Source organism: Stegodyphus dumicola, chromosome 7 (genome assembly GCF_044657685.1).
Source record: "Stegodyphus dumicola isolate Sdum_Otavi_A_Nest chromosome 7, ASM4465768v1".
NCBI classification, from domain to species: domain Eukaryota; kingdom Metazoa; phylum Arthropoda; class Arachnida; order Araneae; family Eresidae; genus Stegodyphus; species Stegodyphus dumicola.
In genome coordinates this window covers 159,042,789-159,064,217 of record NC_140774.1, presented here as the reverse complement: position 1 = coordinate 159,064,217, position 21,429 = coordinate 159,042,789, and the positions used below count along the sequence as shown (strand labels likewise).

At 30.2% G+C, this 21,429-nt stretch overlaps 1 protein-coding gene across 1 annotated transcript in view; it reads right to left on the bottom strand.

Annotated features, from left to right (window-relative positions):
• sip1 (septin interacting protein 1) overlaps positions 1 to 21,429 on the bottom strand; it is a 76,789-nt gene that overhangs the window by 22,995 nt on the left and 32,365 nt on the right. The window contains exons 7-11 of the mRNA XM_035358832.2: positions 11,020 to 11,167; positions 9,054 to 9,342; positions 7,156 to 7,300; positions 5,878 to 6,071; positions 3,965 to 4,161 (exon numbers count right to left, since the gene is read on the bottom strand). Coding sequence (XP_035214723.2) covers positions 3,965 to 4,161; positions 5,878 to 6,071; positions 7,156 to 7,300; positions 9,054 to 9,342; positions 11,020 to 11,167 — 973 coding nt within the window. The remainder of the gene's footprint in view (positions 1 to 3,964; positions 4,162 to 5,877; positions 6,072 to 7,155; positions 7,301 to 9,053; positions 9,343 to 11,019; positions 11,168 to 21,429) is intronic.

The following is a 21,429-nucleotide window of genomic DNA, read 5'->3' as shown; positions in this document are numbered from 1 at the left end:
ACAGTTAACTTATATATTTCGTTCATATTATAACTCATAATGCACAAAATTTATATCATTTAAAGATATCAATAGAATGATCTAATCGTTGCCACATGTTCTATTCAAATACTATAATAAAGCTAGAATGATGTATAAAAGAAATTAAGCAAACAAAACAAAAAAGAAACAGTTTTTCACAGACGATTGAGTATTTCTCATTTAATTAATTCAGTTCTTACTTCGCGAGAAGGTAAAAATACCTAAAAACTCAAAATATCTATATTAAAAATTACGAAGTAAATCTTAAACACTTATTTCCTTGAAAAAATTCCAGAAAGAATTAAGCATGATTTAATTGGCAATAATAAATGAATGCGTTATCTTTGTTGTTGCGAAGCTTCTCTAGATTGGCAACAAATCCACTAGTCTCCTGTTTCAAATGTAAACAATCATAAAAAAAAAGGCTTAGCGGCACTTGGACAACTTTAAAATTGTTGATAATTCTAAAAATATTGCATACAGATTTAGTAAAGGCATAAAAACCTTAACCGGAAGATAAAAACAACATAATACAATCATTTTTAAAGCAAAAAATGTACAATTTACAAACATATAAGAGTAAAGAAACTCAGGTCACTGAGCTGAGTGGATATATATATAAATATATTTATATACGTTTGGTGCGGCCGATTGCAACCAAAATACGAGGTGCACATCTACATGTTATAGCAGTCCCATATACAAAATTTCAACGTTCTGAGGCTACTTGTTTTTGAGTTATGTGAGATACGTATGTAGGTACGTACGTACGCATGTACGTTCATACAGATGCCACAAAAAATTCTCTTCAGAATTAATTTTAAAGCAGTTTTATAATTTTTTGAAGGAAAAGAGTATTTTATTCTGTCCTTACATACAGATATCACACAAAAACATCTTTAAATTGCATTCGATAGCGGTCAAAATGATATTTTCGTTGAAATATGCTGCCTGAAACTTTTCGCGATTACAATACTTCCTTTTTACATCGTACAAGGAAGTAATAAGTGAATTAGACTCCCACATAACTAGAATTCTATTGTAATTTATATAAAGTATATATATATTAATTTATTCATTAAGAATTATGAAAGAATGGAAATAAACTCAGACAGATGCATTTCAAAAGGCAGCAAAGAGGTAAAGGAGTGCAAGCTCTTACAGAAATAATTTTGTTGATCTACAGTTGTGCTCTCATACCTGTAATTTACACTATCCCTTCTTCAATTCAGAAAATATATATATATATATATATATATATATATAAAAGAAGAAGAATTCATAAATTACTAAACATATAAACATATGCCAAGCAAGAATGGGTCATTTCATAACACAAAAAGAATGGTGCAGACATTATCAGCACCATCTTTCTTAGCATAAGCACATAAGCATGCATGGTTTAGATCAATTTTTCATCACTCCTAAGTCTACTGATGATTTTTGCTATTCTGTCATATCTAAAGAGTATTTTAATATACAGCACAGAAATTGTATGCTATCACAGCTGTATTAATCTCTTAAAGGAAAGACTAAAATGTCAGTAGCAGATACTTTGATATGTGCAAGTAATAGAAAACACATTGTAAACTTAAAATGCAGCAAGCATACTTTATTATTATTTTAAATAATGTTAGCAACAATATCTTATGAACGGAAATTTATCCCAGCATTCATGCTATATTAGAGGCATATAACATTTATGCTATTCATAGAAGCATGATATTATTTTATTGATATTATTAACAGCATCATTTCCCATAGTTTTAATTTTTTTTGTTAACAGCCCAACAATTGATAGTTAAGAATTCATCAGGAATGGCTAAACTCATTGGTCATTTATACATTTCATCACCAAAAATGTTACTCCTGATGCAAACAATTTTTCATACACAAGAACAGATTAGCACCAACAAATATCCATGATGCTTTCTACAGGATGCCAATCTGGATCAAATGATATGGCCCACTAAGCACCATACGTACATATTAACTATCTGACATCCTATCTACGGCTGTTTTTGGAATGAACTACCACAGTCACAGAGACACTACTGTACTTACAGCTGAGCAAGAGTTTAGATACAGTGGCTCCCAAAAGTGTTCGTACACTTATGATTTTCATTGAAATAGGGCTCTATCCATTAATTAAAAGTAAACTTTCTGAATGAGATTTTAATAATAACAGCTATAATCTATTTGTAACAAAATTACATGAAATATGTTTAAAATATAGCAAAACTTTATTTTTAAGAAATTAATAATCAGAAAATGACAAACATTTTATCTCACAAAGGTCTTCGTACACTTCAAAAAAATCTTGACATATTAGTAAATATTTTCATTTTTCGTTAAATTAATATTTAGTAGGATATCCTTTAGCATCCACAACAGTTTAAACATCTGGGATTAGATTTTACTAGTTTTTTTGTAATTTCTGTATCAATGTTCATCCATTCTTTCATCATGACTGCTTTGACTTTGCTTTTTGTTTTGATGTCATGTTTTCGTACTCTAACTTCCAGTTCTTTCCAAATGTGTTCTATGGGGTTTAAATCTGGCGACTGAGATTGTGTTTCCAAAACCTGTGGACACACAGGCGAACGCAGACACAGAGGCGAACGTTGGGAGCCATATGCTTAGGATCGTTATCATGATTAAAAATAAAGTTGTTTTTAATATCCAAATTTTGGGCTGATAATTTTAAATCGTCTCTTAAAATATTTAAATAAAGAGAATGATTCATTATGCCAGCAATAAATACCAAATTACCTAGTCCTGATGCTGCCATGCACCCCCACACAAGAACACCTCCACTGCTATGCTTAACTGTTCCAACTAAGTTCTTAAAATGAAGTTCCTCATTTTTTCTTTTCCTAACAGTTATTCGACCATAGGAACCAAAAATGTTAAATTTGCTTTCGTCAGCAAATAAGACATTATTCCAGTACGTTTCAGGTGTATTTAGCATTGATTTTGCGAAAGGAAGCCTAAGCTTTCTGTTTTTCTCATTTACAAAAAAAATTTTATGGGCAGAATGCCAATGTAATCCAGCTTCTTCTCTGAGAACTTGTCAAACAGTTTAAGGTGAAATTGAAGTAGAAAAATTTGAATTAAATTCTGCATAAACTTTTACAGCACTCAAACGTAGGTTTTCCCAAGTTTTCTAACAATAAATCTCTCATTACGTTTAGTTAACTTTCTTGGTCGACCTTTTCTTACCTTGTTTTCAATCCGATTTTCTTCTTTAAAGCGTTTTATCACATATGGCACTGAAGAATGGGATAAATTAATTAATTTAGCGATATTTTGAATTGATTTACCACTACTATCGCGAAAAATTATCCATTTTCGAATGCTATTTGTAATTTCTTTATGATTGCTACCCATTTTTCAATAATAAATAGAATATTATGAAGTAAACAATAAAAAATTAAAGCAAATGATTTTTTAAATGCCACCCCAATGCAAAAATAAAAAAAAGCGGCAAACAAAAATTCTAATTTTGATTTTATCCAAAAATATTTCAGTGTACGAAGACTTTTATGAGATAAAATGTTTGTCATTTTTTTATTATTATTTTTTTTAAATAACGTTTCGCTATATTATAAAAATATTTCATGTAATTTTGTTACGAATAGATTATAGATCTTACTATTAAAATCTCATTCAGAAAGTTTACTTTTAATTAATGGATAGAGCCCTATTTTAATGAAAATCATAAGTGTACGAACACTTTTAGGAGCCACTGTATTTTTGGTCAAAGCTGTGCATACAGTTGTTAAGAAACTCACTCAGTTTGATTTTACTTTTGAGATTAAAAGAATTTATACATTTGAAGAGTAACTTAGCATGTGCTTCAGAAGCAAGTTAAGCTTGATTACAGACAGAAAGATGAATTAATATATTTTGGAAATTAAAAAAAATAAAAATATTATTTTACCCATAAGTGGTAACCAAGGATGCAGCCACGAATGTACAGGTAAAGTATCTGTCAGAGGGTTCCATGCTTCTACTTCTTTTTGCAAGCGAGGAAGAACCAACTGTTCTAAAATATTACCCATCACCCATGGAGGTAATAGTGGTGTCCATGTGTCTAGAAGTTCTACTAATGGAGACCAGTTACGAGCATTCCAGCCCCTTGAAAACAATTCATATAACTATAAGCTAAAACTAAAATCAAATATGCACTCATATTAAAATAAAAAAAAATCTAATTAATGCAAGTTAAATTACTTATTTCATACAGCAGGTTTCATAAACCAAAAGTGGCTCATGAAACATTCTATATACAGATATTTCAGTTGACATAAAATAGACTTTTGGATAGAAAATTTTAAAAAAGTTGTTACAGTAATGAAGAAAAGGTTTTAAAAAATTTTTTTAAACCCTTTAGAAGAGTTTTACAGAAAGTCTTTACACAATTTTTGAATGATTTTGATAAAGAACTAAAAAAAGTTTTGAAATAAAAATTTCTGGCGATAGCTTATTATTTGAAATGCGAAATATTATATTATTAAATTTTTCTTTCCAAATGTTGCACATAAAGAAGCTGTGAATTGAAGGATATGTTTTTGCACTTTCAAAGAGAAATATTTTTACTACATAATTAAAAAACATTGTATAATGCATGATGTTACAAATTCTAACTGCAAAAAAGACAATACTGTTAATTAGAAACATCAAATGAAGATGATGAATGTAGAAGTGATAACTGGAAAAAATGTCAGTCATCACTACTAAAAGAACACTCCAAATGAATACCTGAAAAAGTTACAATGTTTCTAAAGCTAAATCTTTGGTAAGAAGAGAAAATCTGCTGATGCAAAGATCATATGAAAAGTTTTCAAACACACCTATAGCACCAAAAAATAATTAACAAAGATTTACAATCAATGCTGAACAATTTGCAGAACTCAGTAAGAAAACTATTTAGTAACCTAAATGACTGCCATTACAAAAAAAAAAAAAAAAAAAAAAAATTATTGAAAATAAAGAGAAAAAATGTACAAACCTATGTCTGTCAATGCACAGAAAGTTTGAGTAAGGGGTTTATATTTGCCACAGGATTCTCTTACAATGGGAAATTAAAAATACGAAGAATGGAAAAAAAAAAAGGGTTAAAACCAAGCCAAAGTACTATTAAGAGAGAGATTTTGGTCTGATATTTACATAAGAAATTCCAGTTCTCTGTCCCAATGTCTTTCAAAGAGTTAAACTCCATGAAAACAAAGCAACAAGTTATACTTCAAAAAGAATAACTGCATTTCTTGAAAAAATGAAGACTGATATAGGTATTGCATATATACCTTCTCAACATATTCCTGTGAAGTTCCACCTATGGACTATTGATAACTAATGGACTCTGGAAAGCAATAGAATAGAAATCAACTCCCGCCAGAAATTTTACAAAAAGCCCTTCTATCATGGAAATCATGATGCAGGCTTATAATCCAAAATGAAGGCAAACAGATCTTCAGAAAAAAGAGCAATGCAACTTCAATGAAATATAAGTTTATAATCTTTTCTGTCTGTGGTTCAAATTAATCAATATATAAGATTTGATTATATTTTCATTTATTTGGAAAGTATTTAATATATTCTGATGAGTTTTTTTTAAAGAGTTTTTGTACCTGTACATTATTTCAGCATTATACTATCTTGAACTACAAACGAAGTAGCTGTTTTGCTGGAAGTTAATAAGCAATGTATTTTAAAAATATTTCGATCATAAAATAAGTACGGGGGGGGAGAAAAACTTTAAATATATCCTTTTCCAAGTCTGAAAATTTGAAAGGAAAGTATGGGAAGGAAACATTCCTGCATACTTTTCTGCCAAAAAATTTAATTACATACAAAATCGCTTTACGAACAGGGGGCATCCAAACATCCCAGACTAGTCGATGATAGGGTTCCAGTTCTTGTTCTGTTCCTTTGTTCCAAGAAACCACTGAGCTATTGGATTCTAACAGTGCTTTCCAGTCTTGAAAAATATCTATGCAATGATGCTTTTGTTCCAAGGGATTCCAATCAGCTAACAGTTTTTTAACCTAAACAACATGATATAAAATTCATACAATGAAAATCAGATAAAAGAAGCATGATTAACACATTTTATCTAATTCAGCTAGGGTATTCTGGAAAATAATCCACACATGTTGCAGCTTTGCCCCTTTTTTAACTAGCTTATCTAAATACAGCCAAAATATTCTACATACATTTTGTCTAAAATTTATTAGTTAAACATTTCTTCAAGTTATCATTTTGGTAATATTTACTCCTATTCAAATGAAACATTTTATCTACTATAGCACATTAAAACTTCATTTTTATTCTTAGCCTAATTTTCTTTTTTGTTAAAAGTAATTGATGAAGATTGAAAATGTACTGTTTTTGCCCTCAATACTGTTAATTATATTTACAAATGTTTCAAAAGCAAGCAGATGCCATAAGAGGAAAAAAAAATCGAAAATAAATGAAACAATTTGAAGATGATTATGATGCACTTCTTATATTTTTATATCAGGAGGAAATTTATAAGAATTTAAATATAAAATATAGCAACTGTAGTTTTAAAATTTAAAAAAAAAAAAAAAAAATTATTTTGGAAACGAATACTAGCGAAAAAGAAAGCAAATTTCACTGAAAACAAAAATTAAGGAGATAAAAAAACCTTAGGATATATACAGATGTAGATTAAATTATATTTCACATGATAAAAGAGGAGAATTATGATGATATATACAAACCTAGAAGAGAAAAGGATTTCGAATTTTATATGCAATGTTCTTTTTACTTAAATATAAATTTTAGTTCAAATTTTATTATTTACTACTTCTACTGACTTCATATCATACTTTGCTTTAAAACATAATAAAGTGGCATGCAAGTAAATAAAATTTTTCTTTCTGTATCTAAATTAGTTTCTGAATTTAATACATAAATCTTAAAAAGATAAATTAAAATTCACTTCAGAAATAGCATTTTATTGCATGACTTTTTAATTAAGCTTGAAAGTAATCAATGTAACACTTATTTAAAAAGCAGTTAATAGATATGGGGCAAACACACGGCAAAACATATTTAATTTTTACAACTATTTAAAAAAAAGGAGGGCAAGGGACTGTAACTTACCAAAGGAACAACTATAGTAATAGCTAAATCACTCAAATTATACAATTTGTATTCTTCATAATACTCATCTTGCAGATCTTTGAAAGTTCTGGCTGCAATTTCAAGAGTTGTGTTGCTATCATCATCATCACTTTTATTATCCAAACTAAAATAAAAAACAAACGCATAGAAGATTTAACATTATTAAATTAAGTCCTTCTATACTAGTGAAGAAATTCAATGTTTTAAGAAAGAATAGAGCATTTTTTTTAACCTTAAACACTCTACAAAAATATTGATGTAGCAGAGATAACTTAAGTGCATAAACTAATAAATTAAGAGTTCAAATTCAACTTCTGTTGTGTTACCTATGAACTGATGAGAAATAACACATATGGGAAGAGAGATTACAGCTTAGACATGAATTTTGTTAAGAATTAAACTTAACTGATAAAGACCTTATCATTGTACAGATATTTTCTTATTTTATATATATTTTGTATTACCTATTGTTTTATGCATATTACTTACGAAATCTTGAAGTCATTAATTATGACTTATTATTGTAATGATGCTTTAATTTTTAATCTAACAAAGGCACAAAATACCTTGAAAAAATATTAAAAAGACTGTTTTCTTCAACAAAGTAGCATTAAAGCAAAAATGTCCTTATACTCCCTAGGAATGGATCATAATACATGTGAGTATTTTAATTTTTTTAACATATAGTTGTAAAATACATGCATTATTAATGTATGTATTGTAAATATATCCCAGAAAGATAAAACGAGAAAGATGAGAAAAATAAAAATTAAATTAATTAATATCAGATAGAAGAAAGATTGAAGGGGAAAAAAGGAAACAGTCTATAAATTTAAAAGCACTATTAAGCTGTTATATAAAACATAAAAATAATTAATGTCCAGATTACATATTTATGCTCTAAATTAATCAATCTCTCAATAACATTTTTAATATCTAAAACAATTACCAGAACGTTTTAGAGACAAAATAAAAATATAAATAAAAATATAACTACAAAATTCAATAAATTAAATAATATATAAACACTGAGGTATATCAGAAAAGAGTTTCAACGATTTGACTAAAAAGAAGTAATAATATCATGCACCAAATTAGATGTTCAAAAATAAAAATGGTACAAAAGAAACACTACTGTTAGAAAACTAACTACACCTACTAAAACACAATGGAAAAATTACCAACATCACATTAAGGTTTCATAATGTTTTAATAATTCTACAACATATATTTTCCAACTTTCAAGATTCGAATTTTAGCCTAAAATCAATTTTACAATATTTATCAAAGAGGGAAAAATAATCAAAATCAATCTTTTCAAAGTAATTAAAACGCCTCGTAATGCCAACAGATGTACATAATATGACAAATAATAATCTGATAATTTTAAGCACTTTCTGATCAACAAATTGCATTTATTTTGCAGCTATTTCTTTTTTATTCTAAAAAATAATTCTTCATTATTAACTAAAATTTCCTAAAAGGTCCAGAAACAAAATTTTGGTCTCATATCAGGTTTAAGAAGCCTATACCCTTCACAAAACAATCAAACACAAAATTATTAATGTAAAGTAAAATGCTTAAATTTTTAAGCTTCAGAAAAACTAACAATTTAATATTTCAGAAATTGCTTTCTTTAGTAATTTTCATAAATCTTTTTTTGGTTGTTTTTAGTTAATTTTATCAAACAATTTCATTCATGGCTTGTAAGATACTTTTATAATACTAACAATACCAAAAAATTTCTTATTTTCACTAATTGGCACTTGAGATACCATTTTGACAAATGTTAAAATTTGGTTTCACAATTATGTGCTGATAACTGCATGTTCATAAAATGAAACAACAAAATTCCATATCAATATACAACTCTTTACCTTTCTACAATTTTAAGTACTTTTTCCAAAGTTTTAATTTGTTTTTCTTCTTGAGTTATCACTTCTTCAAGCCGGTTTTGTTCATGCTCTAAGTTTATTAACTTATCTTGAGCAAACTGTTTCTGACGATCACATCTAATTATCTTCTGTTTTTCATCCTCTTCGAGAAGTTTCAAATTGTGCTCCAACTCAGGTAAAGAAAAGTGATACCCTCTGCTACTGGTTTTAACTTGAGAATCTTCTTCCTGATCGGGGGGCTTGCTGTGCTGTTGATGAATCTGATGATAACCTATAAAGATGAACATTATATAAGACAATCATAATGCACTATAAATATCAGAAGAGTATTAGTCTAAACCAGTGGTTTTTAACAGCAATCAATAATATCAAATATCATTCTTGGCTTTAAATATTTAAATAATAAATTTATTTAAAATATTTAAATAATAAAATTTGATTAAATACATCATGTTTAAAAGATTTCATATCTTAAAGTCACTGTATTAACAGAAACAGAAATAGCTTTCGTTGATATATTCTTATCACTTATACTCTCTGATATAATCTTATAGATTATTTATACTTGAATAGTGAAAACCATAATTTTTTTTAACTATATATAAAGAGCTAACAATTACATTCACTAATTTATATGACCTAAATTAACATTTACTTGTAAATAAATTAATTTTAACATCACATTACTTAACTATGTAAAGTTTGAAATGAGTATATTTATTTAATTTTGAATTTTATTATATTAACTACTTAAATCTGGATTATTTCTATGATGATTACATTTTTCAAAACCTTGTCATTTTGATTTGATTATTACTGAATTTTTAATTACCTTACCGATTGGTTGCTGTTTTTAATGGATTTATTTAAACGTTTTGTAAACTTTTTATTATTAATTTCTAAAGTTAATTGTTTAAACTGATTTATTATGCAATTTTGGATAGATTTATATCATGTGCTTGTTTTCCAGCCATACAGAAGTTGGAATACATTAAAAAATAATTAGCTAATTTATACTCAAAATCATACTTTTAGCAATAAAAAATTGTTTATTCTGTTGTTAGAAAAGATGACTATTGTATTAACTCGTAGCATTAAAAGATACGTAATATGCTGCTTAATTTTTCAAATTCTTTTGATTATGCAGACTTCTATGTGTCAAATTCTTAGATTTTGAAATACTAAGATTTCTTTTCTCCATTATATTTTTATATATCAAGTTCTGGATCATCTTGAAAGAACATAAAAATTTGTTTGCTATTTTGTGTTACTCCTAACTAAATTTACAACTACTTTTAGCATGTTGTTAGTTTATGAATTTACTCAATTTTTTTTATTTGCTAATCCTTTTGCATTTTATTTTTAGATACATACAGAAATTATCATCATTTCTATAGTCCTTTCCTGCTTTTAAAAGATATTTGAAAAGTATATTGTTTAGCTTAAAAACTCTCAGAATTTTTATAACATACAAGAATATTTCAGTCAGAGCAATGGCACACAGATCTCACAGATTCAACCACTGGTTTAAACAAATGCTAAGATTCTCTAGGAATATATTAAATATAATATTTCTAGTACTACAATAAGACAGGAATAAGAGCAACAAAGAAAAAAAATTCTTTACAAGTAAACCTTGGGCCAACTACTATCAAGTATGTATAATTCTTTAACACAGAGAAGTACTTTCTTAAATCAGTTATAATAAAAGGAAACTTACTCAAGAACTGTTCCTCATTATATGGTAATTAACACATATTATCAAGCAATACCAAATATATGTTTTTGTTTATAAGCATTTACAAGATTATAGATTTATATGCCTTTACTCATAATTGAGAATCTGCCAAACCAAGTTTCATAATTTTGAAAACTTTTCCCAACATTCAGGTAGATTAGAAACAGTGAAAATCATCACTGTCCAGCATTGTTGAATTAGCAATCTCACCTGACAATATTCGCTGTTCAGGACCAGTCATGTCAATTACCTTCACACTGCTAATTGAACTTGAATCCCCTCGGAATCTTTTATTTGCTCCTTCCTGGACAACTTCATCTGCAGTTTTGTATATGTATTTTACCTTCAGTTGAGAATCCTGAAATAGCATCAGTATATTATATTAAAAATTAACTTTGGCATACAAGAAAATTATGAATACCTTATTATTATTCATATACACCGAAATGCTCCCGAAAAACCAAAAACATTAATGTAACACTTTATTAAGGTTACACACAAAAATATTGAGGTACAACTTTTCATTATCATACGTATACACACCATGAGACTGATACAAAATGTATATACATTTTCAGAAAAGAAAATTATGCTATTTAGTGTTATTATAACAATGATGTATAATAATACAAATTTATTCACACATTACAAGATGAATACAAATTACCCATAATTTTTACAACTATAACAGATGCTCAATGTAGTAGCCATTAGAAGACAGACACTTATCACAATAATGAACTGTTGCTTTAGAAATGTGGATTAAAGTGTTTATGGAGATTGCTCTAAGTTCCATTTTAATTTCTTGATTAATAAACACTGGCATTGCTGAAGACACACATAACTAACTCTTATGTGGGATTCAAATGCATAGCTTGGATTCTGGAATAGCAGTCATCCTCCACTAACTACTAAACCATCCAGAGGAACACCTGAACAGCACATTGTATGGTAGATTTCAGTGGCAAGCACTTAAACTTTTCCAACACCACAGCTGATGAAGTGCTTCATTACACAGTGAGATCTACCTGATCTTCGCATGTACACTGCACAAGAAAAAAGGAACAGTTCTATATCTCCCGTTCTACTGAGCAGATTGATGAAATTTAACTTGCATTTATATACCTTGAAAGCACGACTTGGGATATGTATCAGATTTATATTTAGCAATGTTCTACTATAGGTATTTTGACAAAAAATTGGACTTTTCGATTTTACGACTCAAATTATGTAATATAATGTGTAATTATATTATTATGTAATATACTAATATAATTTCTTTAAAAATTAGCTCTCAAAATTTTAGCTCCTCAATGTTAATTGAATTTGATATATATTTATTAATCTCTCTTTTTTTATTAAGCTTATTTATTTCTTCCTTTCACATTTCGAAATTTAAATTCATTCCAAACAACATTCGCCCATTTTTTATTGTTTATTTTCAAAATTTGTATTTTTAAATGATTTTTATAAATAATTTTGAATTTTAATCTACAAAATTTTTACTATCATCTTAAAGTAGATGTATTTCCAACAATACCTGTAAAAAAATATTCAAAATTTCCAAATATATATGTGAATTTATATATTGGCACATTTTGAAATTCAGCATATTTGTTGAAAGCAATAGTGATTTGGGCACTGAAATCAAATGTGGTTTAGGCACTTTGTTAAAATTATTTGAAGTAGGAATGAATGACTCTTTTTCCGCTCATGCACAATGTAAAAAAGGGAAAGGAAAATAGGTTGCCATATATTAAGAAGTTCGCCAAGTGAATGATTCTTGGTGCAAACTGAAAACCTGTGGCAAAATATATCTTTGAATTTCTCTGTAAATTTTGCACCAAATTTTACAAAATTTAATATTCAGGCATAATTTGAGTCATAGAATTGAAATACGGAAAAAAAAATGGCCCGTTATTTCTAAAAAAGTCCGATTTTGTGTCAAAATACTTATATCAGAACAACGCTATATATAAATACAGTACCAAGTCTGTAATCCAGACTCATCGAGACTTCCGCGATTCCGGGTTAGGGGTTTTTCCGAATTATAGATCAATTTAAATCTAGTCAGATGGCATGCATTTCAATTATACAATTAAAAATATGAAACCGTAATTTATGAAATAAAGAGCAATTATGATCTAAAGGGTATCAAATTTTACAAAAAAAAGTTAATATATATTAGTTTACTTTATTAAACATTTCTTTCAACGCGCGCATGTGTAAATCATAGATTACGCATAGTTGAAACTAGAAAACTGCCACCAGAAAACTATTTGATGTGTATTCGTGATATTTATAATGACGAGGAAATTGATTTAAATCTTATCAAAGACGGAGTACATCGAGATGAAATACTACGTTTAGTATGGAATTATAAGCCAAATAAAATAAAAGCATCTGCCCTGAAGATGAGGATAGTGCTGACAGATCAACTTCCAGTTCACTACGTGCCACGATGTCCCCCCCCACAAAGCAGCATTAAATTGATAAACAGATTTCGGAATGGTTAGAGAAGTAAATCATTAAGCCAAGCTGTTCTGATTATGCAAGTAATTGTGCTAAGTAGGAAAAAATGCGGTTCATTTAGACTATGTCTGGACTTAAACAGCATTTAAAACCTGGTGAATCCCTTTCCGAATATTTAATTGCCATGCAACATGAAATAGCCAGTCGTGGTTCTGTTGATGATTCATCAATTCTTGATTATGTAATCAATGGGATACCGGATCAGAGTAGTAACAAAATTATTTTGTATGGGTGTAACACTATTTCTGAATTCAAAGAGAAATTAAAAATTTATGAGAAAATCCGCGTTCCAGATATGAAGAATAAAGGTTATTCAAGTACTAACACACAAAATAAAGCATGCGCTTTATTTCGTGTAAATAATAAGAGCAAAGAACCAACGTGTTATGACTGTGGAAGTATAGGGCGCGTAATGTATGCACATTCTTTACGTGCACGCATAAAGCATACAAAAAAAAAGTTTGTGGCTTTGAGTTCCGGATTATAGATCATTCCGGATAATGGACATCTGGATTACGGACTTTGTACTGTATAATAAATACTCTAAGTCGCGCTTTCGACACATGAAAGATGCAATTTTAATTTCGTCAATCAGTCCAGTACGATGGAAGATATAGAACTGTCCTCCCCCCCTGCAATGTACATGCCACAAATATTATTATTAAATTTAACTTATCACAAAGATGTATAAATGTCAAAACTTGATTTTCACTCAAAATTTGTATTAGCGAAAATGCTTAATTCAGAATGAGTTCTTTGGTACTCTACTTTGGCTCTAAATCCCATCACTTCACGAAACTATTTGGCCTAACTTAATTTGCCAGTTTGGCATAACAATTATTACTTGAGTAAAAGACGAAACACCTTCGTATTTATTAATTATCGTTCACTGCACGGAAGTTGGTTTGTTCCCCTTGAAAAGTCAACTAATTTCCGATCAATAGCGATAATTACTTGCTTTTAAATTTAATTTCTTTTTCAAAGTTTGAAATTTTGTTATTCATGATTTAATTCAAGTCCCCGTAAAATATTTTTAACAATTTACATTCAAGTTACTTTAAACACAATTTTGGGAATTAAACTTCTTACATATGGGTTCACTCTTTTTAGATACTTCTACTAAATTTATATTAGAAGATAATATAATAAATATTTCTTTAGTAAATAAATTATTATTATCTTACGTTACAGCTATTGCGCAAGTATTAGAAAAACTTGATTTCGAACTATGTAAATTTAAGATCATACAACATTATATATATATATATATATATATATATATACATATGCTTTTAGAATTTAAATGATATTGTAAATTAGTTCACAGCAATTATTTTTATTTTTCATTTTTACAATTGAAATTTCTTTACTAAATTTTTATTCAACAAAATTGATTAGAGTACATTTTATTCACACACATATGTATATTTGCATGTATTTAATAAAAATCAATGAAGTGAAAGCATCCAAAAGAACTTAATGAAATTTAATACAAAATTTTCAAGTTTTTTGAAAAACAAAACATTTATTGAGTTTTTGGAAAATAATCTGATATTTTTCTTTGCATGGTCTCTTTTAGCATCAAACTGTCAACAATTTGTTCGATATCGTCCATTTTGTAATTCATTTTACCATTGGAATGAGGGTCTAAATAACTGCACATATGTTTCATGATGTTCCTCATTTTGCATGACCTGGGAACAGAAGCTGTATCATTCATTTAATTTCCGTCATTGGAATCTGCATCAATGATATTTTTTTAGCTTTAAGCAAACTCCAAAATGTCTTTGTCTGCCATGATTGTGGGCTGTACATACTATATTATCATCAACTGCAACAAATTCTTCCAATGACACAGTAGGATAGTCCAATAATGCAGAAACTTTCTCAAACATTTCATCAAGTGTCAGCTGAGTTTCAAAATCCTCTTTCTCCATTTCTTTTGGCACCAAAAAATCTGATACTTTTGAGAATCCTGCATGACGTAAACAATTTTCAATTGTCCTTGGAATAAATGAATTATATGCACAGTGCCACATATGAACAGCATCTAATGAATTGAAAGAGAAATCTTCATTTCCTTCAATTGCGAGTACATATTTTCGAAGCAATTGCTTCTGGCAGAAAAATTTCATGTTTTGTATAATCCCTTGATCACAAGGCTGCAAGACACTTGTACTTGGTAGCAAAAAGATAAGTTTTACAGCTCTCAATACAACATTGAAGTGAGCTGGATAATTATCAATTATCATTGCAACCGTATGCTTTTCTCGCAAGAATCACTCATCTAACTTTACAATCCAATCAGAGAACATCGTAACTACCATACCATACCTTTTTGTTTGCTGCATATTCGATCGGTAATGTTCTTACATTCTTAAAACACCACGATTTCAAACTTCTGCCAATAACAAATAAGGGTAGTTTTTCAGAACCATCTAAATTGCATCCTACCTGCTTAGTATTTTTTGTTACCAAACGAATTACTAGTAGGTCTTTGCAACAATAGATGGCGCTGCTGCCTGATGATTCAATTCTGGTTGCTATGGTAATGAACTTTCAACTCATAACTTATGTGATTTGTATTCTATTCTTTTTTTTTTTTTAATTGCTACAGTGTTAAGAGTGAAGTGTGTTATGTCGTCACGTAGACAGCATTCCTTCTATTTGAAAGTGTTATGTAAAATAAACAAGTGATATTATAGTCCGCTTAACTTTTTTTTTTTTTTTTTTTTTTTTTTTTAACTTATTCTTAACATTCCTGGTCCGTAGCGACCAGAGAGAAGAGTTAGCGAGCTTTGGATATGATGTGATTTATTCAAATATTAGCAAGTTTTCACTTTCGATTTGTGGATTAATAATCAGCTTAGTGTACTTTCGATTCGATTTGTGGATTATGCGTGTGGCATCTGTGATGAAATCAGTTTCGATTTGTGGAATATTCCCGTGGCATGGTGTAGTGCAGAAACCTCAACATTGGGGTGAGTACGTTCCAATACTTCATCTTCTTTTGCTAGAGTTGTTAGTATCATATTTATTGTTATTCATAATGGCTGATTTGAAACAAGTTTTAACTAAAAAGAAGGTTCTAAAAAGCAATATAACAATGTTTAAAGGCAAGGTAAATTCGAATTTAGAACAAGCAGAAATTTTAGAGGTAAAGTTGTTCGAAACGAAACTAAATGCTTTTAACAGTGAGCTTCGTTCTATTTATGAGGAAATATTTTTGTTGTGTCCTGAAAAAGATTGTGATACATTCATTACGGAACAACAAACAATACAAGAAACTTTAGATGAATTATGGATAACTATAAATAAAAAGTTACAGAAACCTTCTAGTGACTCTGTTATCAAAACAAAGTAGTGTAGCAAAAGTAAATTCGTCTGACGTTCGATTACCAAAATTAGAACTTTCTACCTTTATAGGGGAAAATATAGAAGAGTGGATTAGTTTCTATGATCTTTTTAAGGCTAGTGTAGATAACAATCCGAATATTTCTAAATGTCGGAAGTTTCAATATTTAAAGGCTTCTTGTAAAAAAAAGGCTCAGTCTATTATTGAGTCAATTCATATTTCTGATGCTAATTATGATATAGTGTTGCAACTTTTACAGGAACGTTATTCTAATAAAAGAGAATTAACTAATGCATTAATCCATAAAATGTTTAATTTGCCAAATGTTTCTGATTCAGCTAAAGCTATTTTACATTGTGTTGATGTAGTGAATGAATGTGTACGCTCTTTGAGAACTCTTAAGCTAGAAGTTTCTGATCTTTCTGATGTTCTTTTTGTTTATCTGATAACTGAGAAATTAGATAAAAACATAAAATTTTGGTGGGAAAGAACTTTGAAAAAAGATGAATTAGGTACTTTAGATAATTTACTCAAGTTTCTAAAAGACCACGCTAGAACCCTTCAGAATAGTAGAAACCAATCTAAAGATTTTAGGAAATTTTCTAATTCCAAAGTAACTTCTTTACTGTCGAGTAAAAACAGTTGTATGATGTGCAAGGAAGATCATTCTCTTCACAAATGTGGCAAGTTTTTAAACTTAAGTGTCCAAAAAATAATTGAATTTGTTAAGAAACACAAACTTTGTTTTAATTGTTTATCTTCTCAGCCTCATTTAGTGAAAAACTGTCGTAGTTTACATAAATGTATGACGTGTAAGTTACCTCATCATACTGTTCTTCATTTTGATCGAAATATCAAAACTAGTGAAAATGAGAAACCAAAACAAACGTCCTCACTCGCCCCCAGAGCCGAAGTGTTCTTACCAAAGAATGAAGTCGTTACAAATGCCACAACATGTACAGGACAATTTAGTTATTCTAAAGGTGAAGCAAAACGTGTATTACTATGTACTGCTCTCATTAAAGTTAGTGATTCCAATGGTAAAGCCATCCCTTGCAGGGCTTTACTAGACTGCGCCAGTGAAGCCAGCTTTATAAGTGAAGAGTGTGTCAGAAAACTAAAGTTAGGTAGATTTAACAAAAAAATTGAAGTGTCGTGCCTTGGTTCGTTCCATATTGTAACAAGTGGAGAAGTGGAATTAATCTTTACCCCGCACTTTGAGTCAAATTCCAAATTTCGAACATATGCATTCGTGATTCCAAGGATAACTTCAGATGTGCCTAACTGATATCATGAAAATGTTTAGACAAATTCTAGTTAATGAAGAGGATAGAAATTTTCAAAGGATATTTTGGCGGAAGAGTCCAAGTGATCCTATTTAAGAATTTCGACTTAATACTGTCACATACGGCACTGCCTCGGCTCCATATTTGGCTACTCGTGCTTTATACCAACTTGCCTACGATGAGCAGAATAATTATCCTTTAGCTTCAAAGGGTATATTTCAAAACGTTTTTGTAGACGATTGTTTGGTAGGTGCTCAAAACACTGAAGAGTGCAAAAATCTAGTAAATCAACTCTTGCAAATGTTAGAATGTGGAGGATTTCTTCTGCATAAATGGTCATTCAATGACTTGTCAGTGTTAGAGAATATACCCCAGAAGTTGAGAAATGATTCTGAGGCTATGAAAATTCAAGATGATAGCTCAATGAAAGTTTTAGGAATTAATTGGAACCCTCGTGAAGACTACTTTAAATTTTCTGTATCCATTTCTGGTGAAAAGTTTAAATACTCTAAAAGAGATATCCTTTCTGATTTAGCGAAAATATTTGACCCATTGGGTTGGCTTGCTCCTTGTATTATTTATGTCAAAATCTTGATACAAGACATGTGGAAACTCCATTTATCGTGGAATGAACCTGTTAGTGATGAGATTGCTAACAAATGGAAGATTTTCCGAAATGATTTACATCTTATTCAACAATTAAAAATACCGAGATTTGTTTTGATTCCTGACATGAACTATATTGATATCTGTGCTTTTTGTGATGCCTCCGAGAAAGGCTACTGTGCAGCAATTTATTTGCATTCAGTGTCATGTAATTTGGAAATCAAAGTAACACTCTTAACATCAAAAACAAGAGTTGCCCCTCTGAAAGTGCAATCATTACCTCGATTAGAGTTATGCGCCGCAGTTTTGTTAGTGAATTTGCTTAAATCAGTGTTAGAACATTTAGAGTTTCCTATACGTAAAGTTTTGGCCTGAACAGATTCAACTGTTGTACTGTCCTGGATTTCTGCAGAACCATATCGTTGGGTTCCCTTTGTTGCAAACCGTGTTGCTAAAATACAGAACACAATTCCTAATGTAAGGTGGAACCATACCAATGGAAAGCGGAACCCAGCTGATTCAGGTAAAAGAGGAATGTTTCCAGCAGAAATTCTGAAGTGTGAGCGATGGTTCATTGGACCTACTTGGTTATATTCACAAGATTTCAAACCATGTCCTGACAGTGAACATCTTGCTGATGTAGATTATGAAGGAGTTCGTAGAGAAGAAAGAAAAACTTGCATTTCAATATCTTGTGCCATAAAGGAAAATGACATTTTTAAACGGTATTCATCTTGGACAAAATTACGTCGTATAGTTGCATTATGCCTAAGATTTATTTACAACTGCCGAAACTTCTCTGAAAATCGTTTGAGAGGTTTTTTGACAACCGATGAGCTTCGATTAGCTACAAAAACAGTGATAATAAATGTCCAAGAATCATATTTTCCTCAAGAGCTCTCTTATTTAAAAACATCGAGAAAATTAAAAGGTGTGAGCAGCCGAGTAATACAATTAACTCCCTTCCTTGATGAAGAAGGCGTCATTCGAGTAGGTGGTCGCTTAAAAAATGCAAACATTCCTGAAAATAACAAACATCCTATTTTGCTTCCAAAGGAAAGACATGTCACTAATCTCATCGTAACTCATTACCATGTCAACTATTTGCATGCTAGTCAAGAGTTATTAATAAGCACTTTACGAATGCAGTTTTGGATTCTTGCGGTGAAAAGCATAGTGAGAAAGATTATTCACAGATGTATTCCTTGTATTAGAAATCGAGGCAAGACTGCGACCCAGATAATGGGTGATTTACCCTCGCCCAGAGTTCAACCATCAAGACCTTTTGCAGTCACTGGTGTTGATTATGCTAGTCCATATTCTACTAAGTCCCAAGTTGGGAGAAGAACAAAAACTTTCAAGTGTTACGTATCCATTTTTGTGTGTTTCTCAACAAAAGCTGTACACTTGGAGTTAATCAGTGATCTATCAACTTCAACGTTTTTAGCAGCTCTAAGAAGATTTATCGCCCGACGAGGCAAACCATCTAAAATTTCGAGTGACTGTGCTACTAACTTCAAAGGTGCTAGTAAGGAACTGAAGGAGATTTATAAAAAGGCAGTATGCATTGAGAAAAGCAGTGAATTATGTGACTACATTACCTCAGAAGGTATAAATTGGTTGTTTAATCCTCCGACATCTCCTCACTACGGTGGCTTGTGGGAATCTAATGTGAAATCCATGAAATTTCATCTTAAACGAGTATTAGGATCCACACTTCTAACTTACGAGGAATTTTTAACAGTGCTTACACAAGTGGAAGCGTGTATGAATTCCCGTCCTCTTTGTGCGATGTCTAGTGATCCAAACGACTTTAGTGCATTGACTCCAGGTCATTTTCTGATTGGAGCCCCTTTGCTTGCCATTCCGGAATCTGACTTGAGTGATGTGAAATCTTCACGACTTAAACGTTGGTCTCTAGTTCAACAGACTGTGCACCATTTTTGGAATTGATGGTGTGCAGAATATTTAACACTTCAACAATGTGCTAAGTGGTTTCGTGCGTCTCCAAATCTAAAATGTGGTGATTTAGTTCTGATCAAAAACGAACAACTGTCTCCAAACCAATGGAAAATTGGAAGAATTGCCTTAATTCCAGGTAGTGATAAAAAAGTTCCAGTGGCTACAATCCATACAGCCGCTGGTGATTTCAAACGAGCTGTTACGAAATTGTGTCTTATCCCCAATCATGACTAATATGAACTATGAACTATTGACTTTTTTCATATTATTGAACTTTAATTTTAGTTATATTTTTAATTAATTTTTTTGTTAATGTTATTATGTATGCTTTAACTATTTGTCTTTTTTGAACCCTTAGAAGGCTTCAAGGCCGTGGGCTATGTTTAGTATTTTTTGTTACCAAACGAATTACTAGTGTGTCTTTGCAACAATAGATGGCGCTGCTGCCTGATGATTCAATTCTGGTTGCTATGGTAACGAACTTTCAACTCATAACTTATGTGATTTGTATTCTATTCTTTTTTTTTAATTGCTACAGTGCTAAGAGTGAAGTGTGTTGTGTCGTCACGTAGACGGCATTCCTTCTATTTAAAAGAGTTATGTAAAATAAACAAGTGATATTACAGTCCTCTTACCTTTGTTTTTGGGAACTAATTCTTAATACTACCAATACCGTAATCCGTTCTTCAGACAATTCCCATCCTGAACACGACTGTCACTTAAAGAATAAAGTTTCATTGGGTAAGCTATGGTAAAATAACCCAGTTAACGCAGTAACCGCAGTTAACGTTAACCCAGTTAACGTCCGCACTGAAGATATCTTTTGCTTCATATTCTTTAAGTACTAAAGGCAACGTAGACTGAAACCAATTTGCTGTC